Source organism: Eptatretus burgeri, chromosome 12, assembly GCF_056783735.1.
Source record: "Eptatretus burgeri isolate ZD-2024b chromosome 12, Ebu_testis_v1, whole genome shotgun sequence".
Lineage (NCBI taxonomy): Eukaryota > Metazoa > Chordata > Myxini > Myxiniformes > Myxinidae > Eptatretus > Eptatretus burgeri.
The window spans coordinates 12,384,398-12,403,079 of record NC_140972.1 but is presented as its reverse complement, the minus strand read 5'-3'; the positions used below and the strand labels follow the sequence as shown (position 1 = coordinate 12,403,079).

Sequence of the window (18,682 nt, the reverse complement as noted above, 5' to 3'; positions counted from 1 at the left end):
TGTTCTCAGTGCTTGACATGAAGTCAGGGTTCCTACAAACCAAACTGGACGAGGAATCGTCCTATCTGACATGTTTCAATACACTATTCGGTAGGTACAGGTGGCTTTGGCTTCCTTTTGGACTGAAATATGCACCTGAAAATTTTCAGATTATGGACCAGATGATTGAAGGCATAGATGGAGCATTCATGATCATGGATGACATTCTTGTAGCTGGTCCAAACGTGGTGTTGCATGATTGAATTATGAAAAAGGTTATTGAGAGAGCAACAACTTACAATCTGTCGTTGAATCTGCAGAAGTGCAAAATCCGCCAGTCACAGGTACAGTACGTCGGGCACATACTGTCTGCTGATGGATTATCACTGATCTGGCCAAAGTTGAGGCAGGTCATAGTATGCCGATTCTGACCGATAAGGAAGCTGTGAGGTGCTTCACTGGATTTATCACGTATCTGTCAAAGTTCATCCCTCGGTTGAGTGACGACTTAGCTCCACTCCGAGAGCTGCTGAAATCAGACGTTGAATATCAATGGCAACTGGCTCAAGTCAGAGAATTTGAGAGACTGAAGGAACTTTGCTGTTCTCTGCCTGTCCTTGCGTACTTTGATGTAAACAAACCAGTCGAGATTCACTGTAATGCTGGCCGAAGTGGACTTGGTGCAGTTCTCTTACAGGACAACCGACCTGTCGCATAAAGTTGCAGGACCCTTATGGAGACAGAGATACGGTATGCACAAATAGAGAAGGAGATGCTATCCATAGTTCATGCCTGCAAGAAGTTTCATTGTTATATATTTGGGAAACCAATTACCATCTCCAATGACCATAAGCCTCTGGAAATGATCGCCAAGAAGCCGTTGCTATCTGCTCTGATGAGACTGCAGAGCATGCTACGACGATTGCAATGGTATGACCTCAACATTCAGGACAGAAGAGGGGAGGATATGCAACTTCCTGACACCATTTATAGAGCCTACCTGCCAGATACTCATTCAGAACTGGACAACTTGGAGCATATTCCAATGCTGGACTTTCTATACATCTCTGACGAGAGGTATGCGGATCTTCAAAAAGCGACTCAGTCAGAACTCGGTCATTTACAGTCCTTGATTTTTGGCGGATGGCCAGAGGCCAGGCGAGATGTATAATTCTGTTTTCGACCCTACTGGGATTCCCGGAGTGAACTTTTGGTTATGGATGGCATCATATACAAAGGCATGCAAATTTTCGTACCACCTACTCTGAGACTCCGCATGCTGAGCCTGATTCACGAATCACATCTTGGAATAGTCAAGTGTAAGCAACGAGCTGGAGAGGTTCTACACGCCCTCCATGAATGCGGACAGAGAGCAAACTGTTCAGAACTGTTCCTGTGGTGTATTGGCATACGCGGGCAAGGCACAATGCGGGGAGCGTTGTGGAGGCGTGAGGGAGTGGTTTTGGTAGTCACGTGTCCGCAAGGCATATAGGTGTTCGCGCCGCTCGAGGCGTGTGGTAGTCTACAGTGGTGCACATCCGGATATGCAATAAACAGAGTTATGGCAACCATCACGACTCTACGTGCCTCACTGCTCACCGGACACCACAGTTCCAAGTGTGCAGACTATCAAAATCACCTGCCTGCTGAGCCCCTGAAACCGACTCCAACACCAAATCTACCTTGGAGTGAAATTGGAACAGACCTGTTCCAGTTTGATGCTAAGACCTACCTGATAATGGTTGATTTATTACTCCAAATTCATTGAGGTGGATGAAGTAAAGATTTACGCTGCAGTGCAACTCTTGAGCAGCTAAAAGCGCAGTTTAGTCAACAAGGTCTACCAGAGACAGAAGTCTACGGAGTGATAATGGGACGATGTACAACTCACAACTTGTGAGAAAATTTTGCAAAGATCATGGAATCATTCTTAGAACGTCTCGCCCCAGATATCCATGTTCAAATGGAGAGGTAGAGAGGGCTGTACAAACGGTAAAACAACTCTGGCGAAAATCTACAGACAAGCACCTGGCCTTGCTGGATTATCACACAACACCATTGGAAGGCATTCATATATCACCGGCTCAACTACTGATGGGAAGACGTCCGCCATTCCCATTGCCCGAGGTCTTCTGGTGCCTTTAGCTGATGACCGTGATGCTGTAAAAAGGCACTTTGACCTGGAAAAAGCAAAAACAGAAGTTCCACCATGATCATCACTCACTCAAAGATCTTCCACCATTACATCAGAATGATGAAGTTAGAATGGAGCCTCCTACAGGTTCCAAAAGGTGGATACCAGCTGTGATTGTGAAGCAGCATTCTGAGCCACGTTCGTCGTTCGTACGTTGTTCAGTCCTGAGAAACAGGTGACACTTATCGCCGTAACCGTCGACATTTACATAAGAGCACCAGTGTAGCCAATGAGGGTGTTACTCTCGATCGGTCTTTTGTCGATACTGATAACGCGACCAGTGAGGCCCATGATGGCTCAAGATGTTCATCAGACATGAAGCCTCCAGCTGGTGACCCTGCACCTACTGAAGATCTGGGTGAGCCAGACAGAGCAGTCACCCCATCAGTGTCTACAGCTTGCCCAGTTACCCCATGCGTAACTCGTACTCGAAGTGATCGTATCAGTCATCGACCAAACAGACTTGATTTGTGATGAACTGTAAAGGCTACCCTTGTTAAGTTTGGATGTTTCCTCGGACTGAATTGGATTTGATTTGTTGCAAGGGATTGTCTATTGAAGTGTTTGATCTGTAGTTTGGTTTTGGGACCGAGTTGGACTTTGCAAGCGATCAGTGCTTCCATTTATTTTATGCTCCGATTCTATTTCTCTCACTGAATTGGTTTGAGTTCCGTACTATTTGCTCATGTAATAATAACTTGTTCACTGCTCTTGTCCATCTTGAAGGGGAAGATGTAATGTACGTTCGAAGTGCCTGCAATTCAGAAACAACTTTAGTGTTGTTGTTGTTGTTGTTGTTGGTGGTGGTGGTTATCTCAACGGAACTAGAAAAATAAAGAACGCACTTCCGGCATGGTCCGGATGGCCTCCAAGCTGGAGTCTTGCTTATGTTACAACAGTGATTACAGCTGTGATGAGTCTGTTGTGATAGGTCTCTACAAACTTCGCACACCTTGCTTCATCAATATTTGCCCATTCTTCTGTACAAAACTGTTCAAGCTCAGTCAAGTTTTGTGGGGAGCTTTGGACAGTAATCTTCAAGTCATGCCACAGATTTTCGATTGGATTTATGTCGGAGCTCGGACTGGGCCATTCAAGGACATTTCTCTTTTTGTTCCTTAGCCATTCCAGTGTAGCTTTGGCTGTGTGCTTCGGGTCGTTGCCATGCTGAAAGGTGAACTTCCTTCCCAATTTCAGTTTTCTTGCAGAGGGCAGCAGGTTTTCCTCAAGGATTTTTCTGTATTTTGCTCCATCCATTTTCCCTTCTATCCTGGCAAGTGCCCCAGTCCCTGCTGATGAGAAACATCCCCATAACATGATGCTGCCACCACCATGCTACACAGTCGGGATGGTGTTCTTTGGTTGACGTGCTGTGTTGGCTTTGTACCAAACATAACGTTTTGCATTCATGCCAAAAAGTTTCATCTTGGTTTCGTCAACCACAAAACATTTTGCCACATGGCTTCAGAATCTCTGGAGTGTTTTTTTTTATATTTGCATACCTCAAACGGTACTCAAGGTTGGCTTTTTTGATTAATGGCTTCCTTTTTGCCACCCTAGTGTACAGGCCACACCTTTGGAGTCCTTGGGATATTGTTGTCGCATGCACAGTGATGAGTCTTTGCCATAAAGGAATGTTGCTCTTTCAAAGTTGCCAATGTCTTCTTGGTCGCCTCTCTGATCAGTCTCCTCCTTGGTCATCCAGTTTGAAGGGACGGCCTGATCTCGGAATGGTCTTGGTGGTACCATACGCCTTCCACTTCTTGATTGTCTTGACTGTGCTCCAAGGGATATTCAAGACCTTTGAAATATTTTTATACCCATCCCCTGATCTGTGCCTTCCCCCAACTTTATCCCAGAGCTCTTTTGAACACTCCTTGGGTCTCATTGTTGCATCTTTGCTGTGAAATGCACTACCCAGCAGAGGAAACCTCCAGGATTATTTTATTCTGAAATAATCAGAATCACTACAATTTAACACAGGTGGAGGCCAACTAACTTGGTGTGTGATTTTGAAGGTGATTGGTAACACCTGAGTTAATTTACAGTTGCTATGATAAGGGAGGAGGACAAGACACTTATCCAACCATGCTATTCCAGTTTTGTATTTTTAATTTATTTTCTGAAATTTCTAGAATTTGTTTTTCACTTGGAAGTTGTGGATTACGATGTGTAAATAAAGGTGGAAAAAGTCTGATTTAATGAGAGAGAAGTGAGAGATCAACCTGATCAGGTTGACAGTCACATGGGTGTCGATGTGAGCGACGCAATCAGCCTTGACCCGGTCACTGAACCAGATATGTTAGGGAGCGATCCCATCATGACGAAATGCATGCGTTCGACCTTCTGGTCCAGGCTGACCCCGGTTCAACAACTCGACATGTATAACAGGGAGAGTGACAGGGCAGAGGCTGAGCGACTCAGGGAGCATGAGTGGCGAATGTTGACTGAACGACAGCAGGCAGATGTGTCTGCTGTACCAGTCCCGGAAATTGTTCATGTTCGTTTGCCGGACTGGGCGGGAGACACGAGGCCAGAAACATATCTGGAGATGGGGGAGAAGTTGTTGACTTCCGGTGGCATTGATGAGAGCTTGTGGGTCGGCCATCTGGTTAGCCATCTATCTGAAAAGGCGAGGGAGGTATATGCGAGGATGGCAACCGAGGACGTAAACGAATACCGGAAGTTGAAGGCCGAGATTTTGAACGCCTATGCGGTGTCCGCGTGTATTTATAGGCGTAATTTTTTCATTTGGACCCGTCAGTCCAGTCAAACCTATGAGGAACATTCGCGGGTCTTGTTGGAACAGCTGCAGAGGTGGTTCGAGGGGAGCAGCGTTGAGTTACCTCCAGCGGTTGCGGAATTCCTGGTGCGTTACCGTATCGATCAACAGCTTCCGCCGGACTTAGCGTTGCTTCTTGTCAAGAAAGACAGTGTTTCCTTTTCAGACTGCATCAAGCTTATTGATAAACATGATTTGGCATGCAAAATGTTGCAAGCCACGCAGTCGCGTCGTAAGACGGAGGATTCTGCGATCAAGACCGCCCCCCCCCCCCGTCTGCCCGGTGACTGGATCGAGGGGAAGGGTTCCCCGATGCCCTCAACTGGTGGCAGTCGCGAGCTGCAGGCCAGGGCACGGCCCTGGTGCGAGTTCTGCAAACGCGTGGGGCACGGTGGAGACCGCTGCTTCTCCAACCCAGCTAGTCTGGCCTATCGAGGCAACCCGGCTGTTAAATCGGAGGGAGGTCAGTGGAGGTCATCAACTGGGCCTTCGAGCATGGCGGTGGCATCGTTGACAGAGGTTACTGCCACCGAAGCTAAGTCCATTCATCCTCTGTATCAGGATTATTCAGGGACAGCCTTAGTGGGTGGACCTGATTCGGTGGTGAAGTTTAAGGCTCAATACCTTCGGGATACTGGAGCGACGCTGTGTGTTCTCCGGGCGGGGGTAGTTCCGGCCTCTCAGATGCATTATACCGGCGAGTATATCGTCCTTCAGGGCATTAACCAGGTTACTGGCTGGTATCCCCTTGCTTTCATCGAGGTCTGGAGTGACATTTTATGGGTCCGATGACCTGTGCGGTAGTACCCTACTACCCAGTTCCGGGGGTATCCTTGCTGATTGGCAATGATGCAATGGCCAGGGAGGAGTTATTGACTCTGACCTGTGGGGTGGATACTAAATCCCAGAGCAAACTGGCGGAGAGAGTGGCGGAGTCAGACATATCTTCAATCTGGCCCGAGGAGCCTCGTGCCTCGACTCCAGCCTCCAACAGTGACGTTGCTTCGAATGAAGTCCATCCGAGCCTCCAGTGAGGCCGACCTCAGGAGCTGGGCTCCTCAGGGACCGTTCCCGTCTGTGACACGGGGACCCCAGCCACTTGTTCGCCGGTCGGTGAATCCGGTGAGGTGCATCCGGTGAGGAGGATCAGTCCTCTGAGGCGGTTAGCGACCCCAGTTCTGTGCCTGAGGTCACTCCCGCATTGTCTGCGGTAACCAGTCTGGTGGAGGATCAGCACTTCAATCCCACCCTTGCCACCCTCTGGAAAATGGGAGAAGACTCCGGGCCTGGACGAACAGGCTACTATGTGAATGGTGCAGGTGTGCTGATGCATAAAAATTCCCCCAAGAACATGTCCTCCACCCAGACGTGGAATGTATGACCCCGAGTTGTCGTACCGGGGAGGCATCGTCAGTCAGTCATGCAATTGGCCCATGACAGTATTTCCTCGGGTCATGTCGGAGCGGCCAAGACCTTAGCCAAGGCCAAGGATCAGTTCATATGACCCGCCATTTCGCGAGACATCAAGTGCTACAGCGCTTGCTGTCTATATTGGCCATGGACCCATCACCATCGACAGCGACCACCACCCGCTCGGTTGGCTCAGCCAAGCCAAAACCTCCAACCGGCGTATTCTGCGCTGGGCGCTTCTCCTCTCAGAATACGACCTCACAGTCAAACACGTGAAAGGAGTGGAGAACAGGCCAGCTGACCTCCTTAGTCGCCATCTAGTAGACAAGGAGCCCAAAGTTAAGTTAAGCCCTTTGTTCCTCCCGAAGGAGCCTTGCTCCTCGGTCCATTTTTTCCCTCCTGTAAACGCTTTTGCCAACTTGAGTTTGGTTCCCTTTGTCTCTCAATTGTGGTGCGGGCGATGGGTAAATATGGTGGGGTAGATATTAATGTGGTGTAGTGCGTTTGATATTGTGTTGTGGATGAACATTGGTTATTGTACAAGAATGTTAACGATCACCACCATCATATTGCCCTGTGATTTGCAACGAGTACAATAACTGGTTTCAAAACGCCGTCTATCCGACGGGTTTTACTTTAGGTGGGGAGGACTATGAGAAAAAAACCATGTTCTCACCAAATTTAGTGTCACGCCCACAACGTCACGTGACCTTTTCAGGCTCCCAGGGATTGGTTGGAGTCGGCACGTGGTGCGTGGCCGCGTGAGAGCTGCGGGCGCCATGGTTAGGAGCAGACGTGGCTCTAAGATCGCGAGTGGAAAATATATCGAGCGCTCCGAATCGCATGTTTGAATGCGATTTTCAAGTGATTTTAAAGACTCTTGACAGCCGAGTCGCGCTGATCGTTGATGGCTCCGTCTTAAGGATTGAGTTAAATCCGGAAGAGTGTGATCGTTATTCCCGGATATCGTGAGCGGAGCTGTGAGTTGTGCAGTTTGTTTTTGGAACTTCATTGTTGCCGAGAGTTCTGGTAGATTTTGTGCTGTGTATTCAATTCTGTTACCAGCCTTTTGGAGACTGAGCCAATAAAAGATCGTGCCTACCTCTTGAGGTCGATCTAAAACACAGTGGAAGGTGTTGGGTTGCTCTCTTTGTCCACACGTGGACTGCTTGAAGCTCGGGCATTAACGTCAGTATTCCATGCTGGAAGATATTAAACAGGCAGGATTGCGACAACATATACAAACAATATGGGTATGTATATTACAAGTCGAAGAGTGCAGTAAAATGTGCACAGAATTGGATGAGATATGAAACATTAAAACTGCATCTCAATTCCCAGGAATGCAGTGCAACAGTAAATTATTGGGTGCTCTACAGGAGGCTTTTGAGTGTTTCAACCACCGAATTAAACCCTGCCCAAATAGCATTGCCGAGTGAACATTCATCCTGCCAAGCATCAAGTTTTATATTTGGGCTGCAAAGACATGTGAGCTAATTTGCACATTAACCAAAAAAAATGTTGCTTTTAGCGCACATATGTGAGTTTTCAAATAAATAAATAAAAACGCAACTCAGAGTGTTCGTGTGCCAGTTGTGCTTCGGACAGAAAACACTTTTATGGTAAATAAATGAAAATACAAGTTCAAAACAAAGACTTCTGATAAACACTGATCCATATGCACCGTGCAAAGTGGCACATCATGAGACTAACAAGGTGCATGGCTTTCACACAACTTGCAAATATTCAATCTGTTCAAGTGGTGGCGGTACATGACATATGCACGCACGCATGCACGCACACACACATCCATTTGATTGGTCCACAGCAATCAAATTCTGTTGTGTGTCCGGATATATCCGGAGACAGAGATGTTGTGTCCAGCCAGCCATCAAGACAGTAACAGTGAGACACCTGCTCCTTCTGTCCTCCCCAAAATGGTAGCTTTTATTGGTCCCCTCCTGGTTTCACCGAAGGGGATTATCGATTTGCTCTCTGTCCATCCGTCCGTCCCACTTGTGGTTTTTCTGACTTTTTCCCCATACCCTTTAACATATTCAACTGAAACTTGGTATGTGGCTTCATTATGGTAAGTTACAGAAAAAGATCGAGTTTCAAGGTGTTTCGTCAATTTTTCACAGAGTTATACGCTTTTTCGACTTGGAAAATATCACATATTATGCATGGGCCAGTTTTCAGCCGCCCTGACTCCACCCCACTGATTTACACCCATTGGCTGGACAGCTGGCATGACTCCACCCCAATAAAATCATGCGCCACCATTACATGAAGCAACACAGACAGGCATGGCCCAATGCAATTGGAATGATCACAGGTATATAACCACAAAATATGCACATAAGCAGTACACGTTTTTTCTTCATATATAAATCGGATTATTTTTTAATATGAAATAGGCAAAGCCGAGAAACAAATGAAACACAGTGGGTTAGAGTTTCTTCTTCTTCATTTTAGTTCTTGTATCGGCTCGAGCGTGTATTAAATGCAAACAAATTTTTATCTCCCGAAAATCCATTGAGACCAGTAGGCAAGGTGCTGAGATGTGGGGGAGGGTACAGGCGGGGTAACTACCCCGGGGCTCGGACCCAATAGGGGCCCTTAATTATTCTTTCAATTTTTTGGTTTCATATCATGATCGTTTGTGATGATAAAACACTACACCGAGGGCAACATTATTTTGTATCTCCCTCCAAGCCACTCAGGACGATTCCCTGGCATGGACAGTGATAATCTCCCTCTTAAAATAAACGACTGTGGGAACAATTTACAAACTGACAATCGCAGAATCTTTTTCCGGGTCTGTCAATGTCCCCCGAAAAACCCTCGCTGAAAATTCCTGAGGAATCGAACCACCGAGTGTTTCACAATCCTCCACATGGACCTCTAAAATTGCATCAACCTTGAAAGACAATCCTCTTCACATCCTGCACATTAAGCTTTTCTCATGGACCACATCAACAGCTTGGGAATAACTATGTCACCGAGGAAAGGAAACTGCCCTGGGCCTGGCTTGCTCATTCTTTACACTTTCCAGGAATCAGTCCCATGTTTCCACTCTCATGATTCCAACATGTTGGAATTCTTAAGTTGGCCACAAAACGTGTCCGCTCCATTGCAATAAACATTTTGCATAAGCAGGCATCTGCTTTTCTTTACTTTCGACTTCATTCTGGATGATGAAATCTTATCTTGAAGTTTACATTTCCACAAAACATTCCGTGTGGTATCTTCGAATATGGTCCAAGTCATCTGTGAATTTCCCAATTGAAGGCTCCGGTTGCTTTCCTGTTCTAGTGCTTCTTCCATCTTTATCCATAAAAATGTCAGACAAGTCAACGTCTCCATTGGTAGAATAAATAAAACCTGAATCATTGCATAACTCATTGTAACAACAATTGTCCATTCTTTCCCAGCACATATCATATGTTGATGGAAAATACGTGATGAGTTTACATAATTACTACATCGGGAGACCCAACGAGTCCCTGGGAACAAAAATACTGTAATTGTATTCCGGCCTCAAGGACGGTATGTGGGCCAGACACACAGACAACACTTCGATTGAGCAACACCATTGACAGATTCATATGTTTGGGTTCAATGGCCCCAGACCATGATGTAAGGTTTGACGACCTTGGAGGATTATGGGAATAAGGAAGAGTGGGATTTTGGGAACGAAGTGACAAACGACAAGGATCTCTGGTCCAGTTTCCAAAATGTGTGCGGACTTTGACGCTCCATCTGGAGGTTCAGGGTGGCGAGAAGTTGAACTATTTGTATTCATCGCTCGTTCCGCACCACTGGTAAGAACAGTCCCAAATAGTCAACAAATGTCGACAGGACTTGGAGAAAAGAGGGAAGAATGAAATCTCAAGAAAGATAACAGGCATAATACTATGACCCAGGATATACATAATGTTTCTCAAGCAAGGCCTTCAAATCAACATGGCTGAGCAGGTAGATGGTGACGTATGGAAATGTACAACAAGCATGAAAGGAGAATGATGGCCAACTGTGCGAGCTGTGTGCAGGCTGGTTTCATGGATCGTGTCAGGATATCAATGAAGAGGTTGATGAAAGGGGAACTCATCGGTCCATTGGTTCTGCCAAGTATGAAAAATTTGAGTAGAAGTGGAGATGACAGCTGAAGGAATGCCAAAATCTCAGCTCAGAGTCACTGGTTCACACACACACACACCAGAAGGTAAAAAAATAATATGACCACAAATTGTTCAGTTTGTTGTGGCCAAAGCATAATTACCTTTTCGTCCATTTACTTCACCGATAAACCTTAGCAATCGTAAAAAGAAGTGACTATTGTGTGGACTTGGGGTCGGGAAAATTGGACGGGGGGATTGAGGACTTGAATAAGAAAGCAGGAGAGAATTTATCGAGAAAGGGGGAGGAAACACAAAGCTGGGAGAGGGGGTTTCAGACTTGGGGTGGGAAGAGGGTTTGAAGATTTGGGGTTGAGGACTTGGAGCAGGGAGGGGTGGTTTGGGATGAGGACTTGAGGTCACATTTTACATTCGCGGGTCCCTGCTATTATACTATCAAAGGACATTCTGAGGCAAACTTCCCAAATATTTCATACTCTTTTGGGAATGAGTTCTCTTTTACACCAGCCTGGTGAAACTGGGTTATCTGCTGAAGATATATATATATATATATATATATATATATATATATATATATATATATATATATATATATATATATATATATATGTATATATATATTTCTTCTTCTTCTTCTTCTTTCGGCTAGCTCCCGTAAGGGGTCGCCACAGCGGATCAACAGTCTCCATTTCGCTCTATTTCGTTTTGTTGTCCGCATAATGATTTGGCATAGGTTTTTACGCCGGATGCCCTTCCTGACGCAACCCTTGTCGCCTCTTTTGACACACAGGGATATGGTACACCTATTCTAACCGGGGCATACACCGGGCCCAGTACAACTGGTACTCATTTCGCCGACCTCGGAAGGATGGCAGGCTGAGTCACCCCCCTGGTGTTCTCGACATATATCTTCTTATATCCTGGTGTTGGCTTTGGTTAGGGCAGCAGCTTGGGATCCAAAAGGTCCTGAGTTCAAGTCCCGTTGGGCCACTGAATTAATACACCAGGGGGTTGACTCAGCCTGTCATCCTTCAGAGGTTGGCGAAATGAGTACCAGTGTACTGGGCCGGTGTATACCCCGGTTAAAATAGGTGTACCATATCCCTGTGTCGTAAGAGGCGACCAGGGTTGCGTCAGGAAGGGCATCCGGCGTAAAACCTGTGCCAAATCATGATGCGGATCATATGGATGATCCGCTGTGGCGAACCCGAACGGGAGCAGCCGAAAGAAGAAGAAGAAGATATATATATATATATATATATATATATATATATATATATATATATATATATATATATATATATATATATATATATATATACAGCGGTACAGTTTGTGTCCCGATCGGGATGTACAGTCAGCAGTTAATACAAGGTAGAGGTATACAGCACACACACACAAGGTACATATGGGTAGGTTTGGATTTGTAAAGGGACTCTCCATGGATGTGTGTCCATACCTGCATGTGTGTGTCCATGGTATCCCGTATCTTATGATGATGGGTGGTGGAGGTTTGAACTCTTAACCTCAGCGGCGTACGAGGGATCGTGTTTTTCTTTCTCCTCCTGACTGTTTCTAAAGCAATTGGGTATTTTATATGACTCGGATGTGCTTTATAAAGATTATATGGTTTCTCTTTGTGAGTTTCCAAGTAAAATGTATTTGATAACACCCGATTTCTGAGCCGTTTACCATATTAACGTGTTTTCTAAATTACAGAGCCAATTTTTTTCCACCCAGCACACGATAATTGGCAGCTGTTTATAAAGATTAATGTTTGTTTATAAAGAATAATAAATAATGTAGGTCACTGTATTATGCACATGTCCTTGAAACGTCTATAATGCAATGATGTTTAAAAAAATTATTTATTGAAATTTCCCCAAAATAAGAGTGAAAGCTACATGAGGTTTTTGGGTTTTATACAGTACATACTGTAGTCAGTTATCAATCCAATCAATCAGTCAACTACTGAAAAATTACTGGTATCAGCCAAACACTATTATATATATATATATATATATATATATATATATATATATATATATATATATATATATATATATATATATATGAAGTGTCTGTGTGTTGTTCATAAAGCATAACATATTCTCTCTGCTAACTCCCCGACCTGCACCCCTCTCTCTCTCTCTCTTTGTCCCATCCTCGCTCCACCCCCTCCTAATACAGTGCAACATCCCCCTTCCATACCTCTCTCTCTTCCCACACACTCTCCCTCCCCCTTCTCCCTCACGCTCTCTGTCTCCAGATATATCCGGACAGTGGTTATGTCCAGATGGTCGTTATCTCCATACATGTCTGGATGATGGTTATGTCAAGACAGTGGTTATCTCAGAACGTGTCCGGACGGTGGTTATGTCTGGATGGACCCTCCCCTCACACTGCCTTACCTTGACCTCCCCTCACACTTCCTTTGCCCCCCCCTCAGGCTGCTTTCCCTTCCCCCACCCCATCCTCACTCCCCCCTCCTTGGCTCTCTCTTTCCCCCCATCTTCATCCCCCCCCTCATTTTAGTATTCCTGTCAGTGAAGCGATTGGTGGTATTTGCTGGTGTATAAATAAATGAATCTTTGATATCAGTGAAAGAACAGGAATTATCAAATCGTGAGAAAGTTGATTCGATTTTATGTGACATCAATTGCAAGGATCCATATACCAAGTTTATGGTTGGAATGTGCTCCAGAAGCAGAGCGAACAACCTGGACAATCCATCCATCTGGACCATACTCTTCACAGAACGTCGGTGCTGCCGAGGCAGTCTCCTGGGCTAATGGCCACAATCCTGGACAGGTCGCCACTCCGACGCGGGATACACAAATGGCTCAATCATCGCAGCAAGCTGGTACTAATTTCCCGACCTCTGAAGGATGACAGGCTGAGTCAACCCCACCTGGTATTAATTCAACAGCCAAGTGGGATTTGAACTCAGGACCCTAGGATCGCAAGCCCACCACCCTAACCATGAAGGCTGAAGCCAACACCATGTATAACTGGACAATGATGAACATCTTCCATGATATCTGAAGGGACCTAACCTCAAATTACATACTCACAATGCGAGACTCCAATACAACTTGGATGATGATGAACGTGTTTTATGATATCCGAAAGGATTTCGCTTCCATAATAGTAATGGGAGACTCCGATCTTACCTAGATAAGGATGAACACCTTAATGACATTGCAAAGGCTGTCACGTGCAAACCGATGTTCACCGATGCAACGGAACAACATTGGTCAGAGATGAATCTTGCACAACCTTGTTTTGACGGAGACTGCCACACACTTGACTCACACTACGTGATTGTCGATGTCAATGTCACTATGTTCGGGAAACAAAATAGTGATGTCGAAGAAATTCAGGGAGAGGATGAGAAGCATGAAAGCTCTGAGCACCACTGCTTTGGCACTAGTGCTGGTCCGTCACTGACGTCAAGAAAGGAACAGGCAGTGCCACACACAAGCCCTTACATGAGCACATACACATAAATGCACGTGCACGCACACACACACACACACACACACACACACACACACACACACACACACACGTAACAAGTGCACCTCTTTAATCAGTGCGCCCATGTGCAGAGCTGTGAGTGGCGTTTGTTCGGCTGGTTTGATGACGATGGTGCATCCACAGCACAGCGCCGGAGCAATCTTCCAAACAAACATCATCAATGGGAAGTTCCACTGTGACAGAATGTTGAGAAACGTACCAATAAACCAACACATGCATGATTTGTCATTACATACATGAACATGCGTGAATGTGTGCATCCTGGATGTAAGTATGTGTGTACGTGTGTGTGTGTGTGTATTTGTATGTACGTGTATGTACGTCTTTGTGTGTGCGTGTACATGATGAGTTTTAATTAAACTCACAGGAATGATCTGGCCACACACTCCCACTGGTTCATGTCGTGTGTATGTGAAATATTCACCATCTGAACACACAAACAATCCACAGAACATCCATTATCACAATGCACGAACGAACATACCTGCATTCCTCAAAAATACCATAGGGCTACCTGAGCAACACCTTGAAGGGACTTCGAGAACGTACCTTCTTATTTGATCGTTATGTGATATACCTTCAATCACATTATAATGAGCACGTCATACACGTACAGACACAATTACAGATGTCTGTTCAGGATTGCATTCCTCACTTTACTGATATTGGAAAATAAATAAAAAACATCCCGAGGTCCTGGCATTGTCAAAAATAATTACCACAACTACAGAACCTGTCATGAGCTCATCAGTTGTGTGATGAAATGTTGAAGCAGGTATGCTTGTACCTGTCCCGTAATGGGGTAGGAATGGTGTTGAGATGTACTCACCATGCATGTCCCCCATGATCAGCAAGCTGGACATCCTCTGGGATTCTCATGGGACTTCATCTTACCTGCTCCTCGGCCAAGACATTTCATCAATGTGTCCGATCATCCCATGGTGTTGACAGTTGTATTGTGCAGATATAATACGAAGACAATGACGCACAGTGTCTGCTTTTACAGACGCATGTTAGAAGTATTAAAAGTATTAAACTTTTAGAAGTATTAAAAGTTCGAAGTAATAAAAGTATTAAAGTTTTAGAAGTATTAAAAGTTAGAAGTATTAAAAGTATTAAACTTTCAGAAGTATTAAAAGTTAGAAGTAATAAAAGTAGTAAACTTTTAGAAGTATTAAAAGTTAGAAGTAATAAAAGTATTAAACTTTTAGAAGTATTAAAAGTTAGAAGTAATAAAAGTAGTAAACTTTTAGAAGTATTAAAAGTTCGAAGTAATAAAAGTATTAAACTTTTACAAGTATTAAAAGTTAGAAGTATTAAAAGTATTAAACTTTTACAAGTATTAAAAGTTAGAAGTATTAAAAGTATTAAACTTTTACAAGTATTAAAAGTTAGAAGTATTAAAAGTATTAAACTTTTACAAGTATTAAAAGTTAGAAGTATTAAAAGTATTAAACTTTTACAAGTATGAAAAGTATTAAAAGTTAGAAGTATTAAAAGTATTAAACTTTTAGAAGTATTAAAAGTTAGAAGTAATAAAAGTATTAAACTTTTAGAAGTATTAAAAGTTCGAAGTATTAAAAGTATTAAACTTTTACAAGTATTAAAAGTTAGAAGTATTAAAAGTATTAAACTTTTACAAGTATTAATAGTTAGAAGTATTAAAAGCTGTTTTTAACTTGTGGTTTTTTTGTTTATGAACACATACAGGAGTGCAGAGATAATTTGGTGATGATGGTGCATCCGCAGCACAGCGCCGGAGCAATCTTCCAAACAAACATCATCAATGGGAAGTTCCATTGTGACAGAATGTTGAGAAACGTACAAATGAACCTGGAAGTTATGGAGATAGAGGGGTATGGGGGATGTTGATAAGACTTTTAGGTAGTTTGAGTATTGATGGGTGATTGTGTATGGAGTGCTGTACGGTGGGGGGTCTTTCTAAGGGGGGTTGTGTGGTTGATGTGTGTGTTTTAACCAAGCCCATGTGGAGGGGAAGAAAATAAAAAACATAAAATAAATAAAAATTAAAAATTAAAAACTACAACAACAAAAAAATACAAAAAAAAAGATAAAAAAACATACAATTTCATTAATTAAAAACTGTTTGTTTGTTTTTTGCATTTTCTTTGGATCTTGGGTTGGTGTGGTGTTCGCGCAGGCATGATGGGCTGAATGGCCTCCACCTGTGTTGGATTTCCTTGTTGTTGGTATTGCTGGTTTGATAAAGGCTCAGAAAGTGATCATTGGGAAAACGGGACTTTGGAAATGAGGTCTGAATGCTGATGAGACCTTTTGCGCATGTGTTGTGTGCTTATAGTGATTCAGGTCTGCTCGACGGGCACTTTTAATCTGTGGATGCCAGCGAATAATCTATGATTCAAATCGGGGGAGGGAGGGAGGGAGTTTTGCCTGTACGCCTACCACAGTGCAAGTGTTTTTTTGACCCCTGCTGCATACATCGAAGATAATTAATGTCCACTGCACAAAATATATTTGCCCACCTTCCCAACTATCCCCCCTCTCCCCCACACCCAGGCTGCTATTTATCTTGGGGCTCTGGAGCCAAACAAAAAAATATATATCGAAACGGCCCTCACAGCTGCTCCAGTGCATGCTCCCATACCTGACCTGACCTGACCTCACAACCCATTCACCTCCCCCCCCTCCTCCTCCACATCCTCCTCCAAAAACAGGATTAATGGTAAATATTATCATTTTAAACTTACCTTATGCATTGACAAGCCCCGGATATGACCTTCCCATCGGTGTTAAGAAGCACCCAACCCAGAGACGATGTCTCCCTCTGACAAGTCGACATGAATGTTCATGATGACGGAATCGTCTTTCCAATTGTGGACGTCCATTAAGTAAATCGCCAAGCCTGTCATGTTCACACGAGGTAATCCTGCAAGGTTGAAAGTCCACTCACTGACAGGGAAGATCACGGAGGTCGGGTAGAATGAACCCGTCCACAGGCCTTGGACGGGCCCACATCGTCGGGAGCTTTCGCAGTTGAGGCTGCAAGATATCAACGTTTTGGTTGAGTTTATCAGAAAGTTCTCCAAATCTAACTTCATTGCGCAGAGGCACATCTCTTTCTCTCAGATACTTTTATAAGTAGTTTTGGCTTCTTTTAGAAGTTTTGTGACCCATTTTATTGAACAATCATCATTTGGCACACACAATATGTGTTCTGACATGAGCATTCTGGTGCGGATTACGTCATTTCCAAAGTCGCCTATTGGAATGGGGTATTCCTTCATTCTTCACCATCACGATCCTCTGCAAAGGAGACCATGGAGGATTCTGGTCTGGGGAGCTTGCACAGATGGCCTTCATTGGACGATCGCAACGCCCCGGAGGATGCCCCCTCAGTGATTGGTTCGGAGCTCCCTGGTGGCTCATTGCGCTTGTTTGTAGCTGATGAGATGGTGCAGTCAAAATGAATGACGTGCAACAGTGAATATGATTGAGGGAGTCTGAGGGCGAAATGGAAACCTGGAGGAGCGTGTTGATGAGGGTAAACGCACCGCCGACACATTCCGCCACCATTTTGAGCCCTTAGTTGATGCCAGTTACGGCACAAGAAAGCAGGAATCATGCAAAAAATAATATCCAATCAAGGGAGCTCAAAACTTTCAATTATCCCAACGCCTCTGTGTGGAATTCTACAGTACATACATGGTTCGATAAACTTTTAAACATTTCTAGTAAAACACACATGTAGTCATGACAACGTAATGTCTTTGTTCAAAAATGAGCAAAGTTAACAGGAGGAAGGCTCATGGTATTACTGCTTATGAAGTTGGAAAAAGATCACAAAACTACATCATTTATTATTCGCTTATCTGGAATTTAAATGCCAGATGAAGTATTGTCATCACGCTCCGTCCGTCCGTCTCCTTTTTTTGACTTCAATGGCAAAACCGCTGGGCTGATTCGGCTGAAATTTGGCAGCAACGTTTCCTCTCCTGACTGATAACAGGGATTGCAAACCTCGTTCTGGTCACATGACTAAGTCGGTCAAAATTGCCGACGTTATAAATTTCTTCAAAAATCTTCTTCTCCAGAAGCACCGGTCAAAATGTTACCAAATTTGGGTTAAAACATTAGGTCAGGGTAGGGATGTTAAATTGCAGAGGTCATGCTGATCACATGAACAGAAGTGCGTCAAAACGGGCAACTTCGTCAATTTTTGCGCAAATCGCACAAATTCCTTCAAATATCTTTTTCTCCAGACCCACCAGCCAGAATGTTACCTAATTTAGGTTAAAACATAAGGAAAGGGCCCTGATGCTAAATTGTGGAGGCCATGCCGATCACATGACCAGAAGTGTGTCAAAATGGCGTTCACGTAAATCTTCTGTTCCAGACCCACCGGTCAGAATGCTACAAAATTTGGGTTACATTAAGACACAGTCCTGATGTTAAATTGCGGAGGTCATGCTGATCATGTGATCGTAAGTGTGTCATAATGGCCGACTTAGTCCATTTTGGGGAAAATCGCGGAAATTCCTTCAAAAATCTTTTTGTCGAGACCCACCAGTGAGAATGCTCCAAAATTTTGGTTACAACATTAGGACACAGTCCTGATGTTAAATTGCGGAGGACATGCTGATCATGTGACCGCGTGTC

General features: G+C 44.2%; 1 protein-coding gene across 3 annotated transcripts in view; it reads right to left on the bottom strand.

Annotated features, from left to right (window-relative positions):
• Positions 1 to 18,682, bottom strand: part of LOC147015113 (aldehyde dehydrogenase 1A1-like) — a 153,244-nt gene that overhangs the window by 68,566 nt on the left and 65,996 nt on the right. For all 3 annotated transcript variants that reach the window (XM_085849547.1, XM_085849548.1, XM_085849546.1), the window contains exons 5-6: positions 14,410 to 14,471; positions 14,089 to 14,217 (exon numbers count right to left, since the gene is read on the bottom strand). In XM_085849547.1, coding sequence (XP_085705673.1) covers positions 14,089 to 14,217; positions 14,410 to 14,471 — 191 coding nt within the window. The remainder of the gene's footprint in view (positions 1 to 14,088; positions 14,218 to 14,409; positions 14,472 to 18,682) is intronic.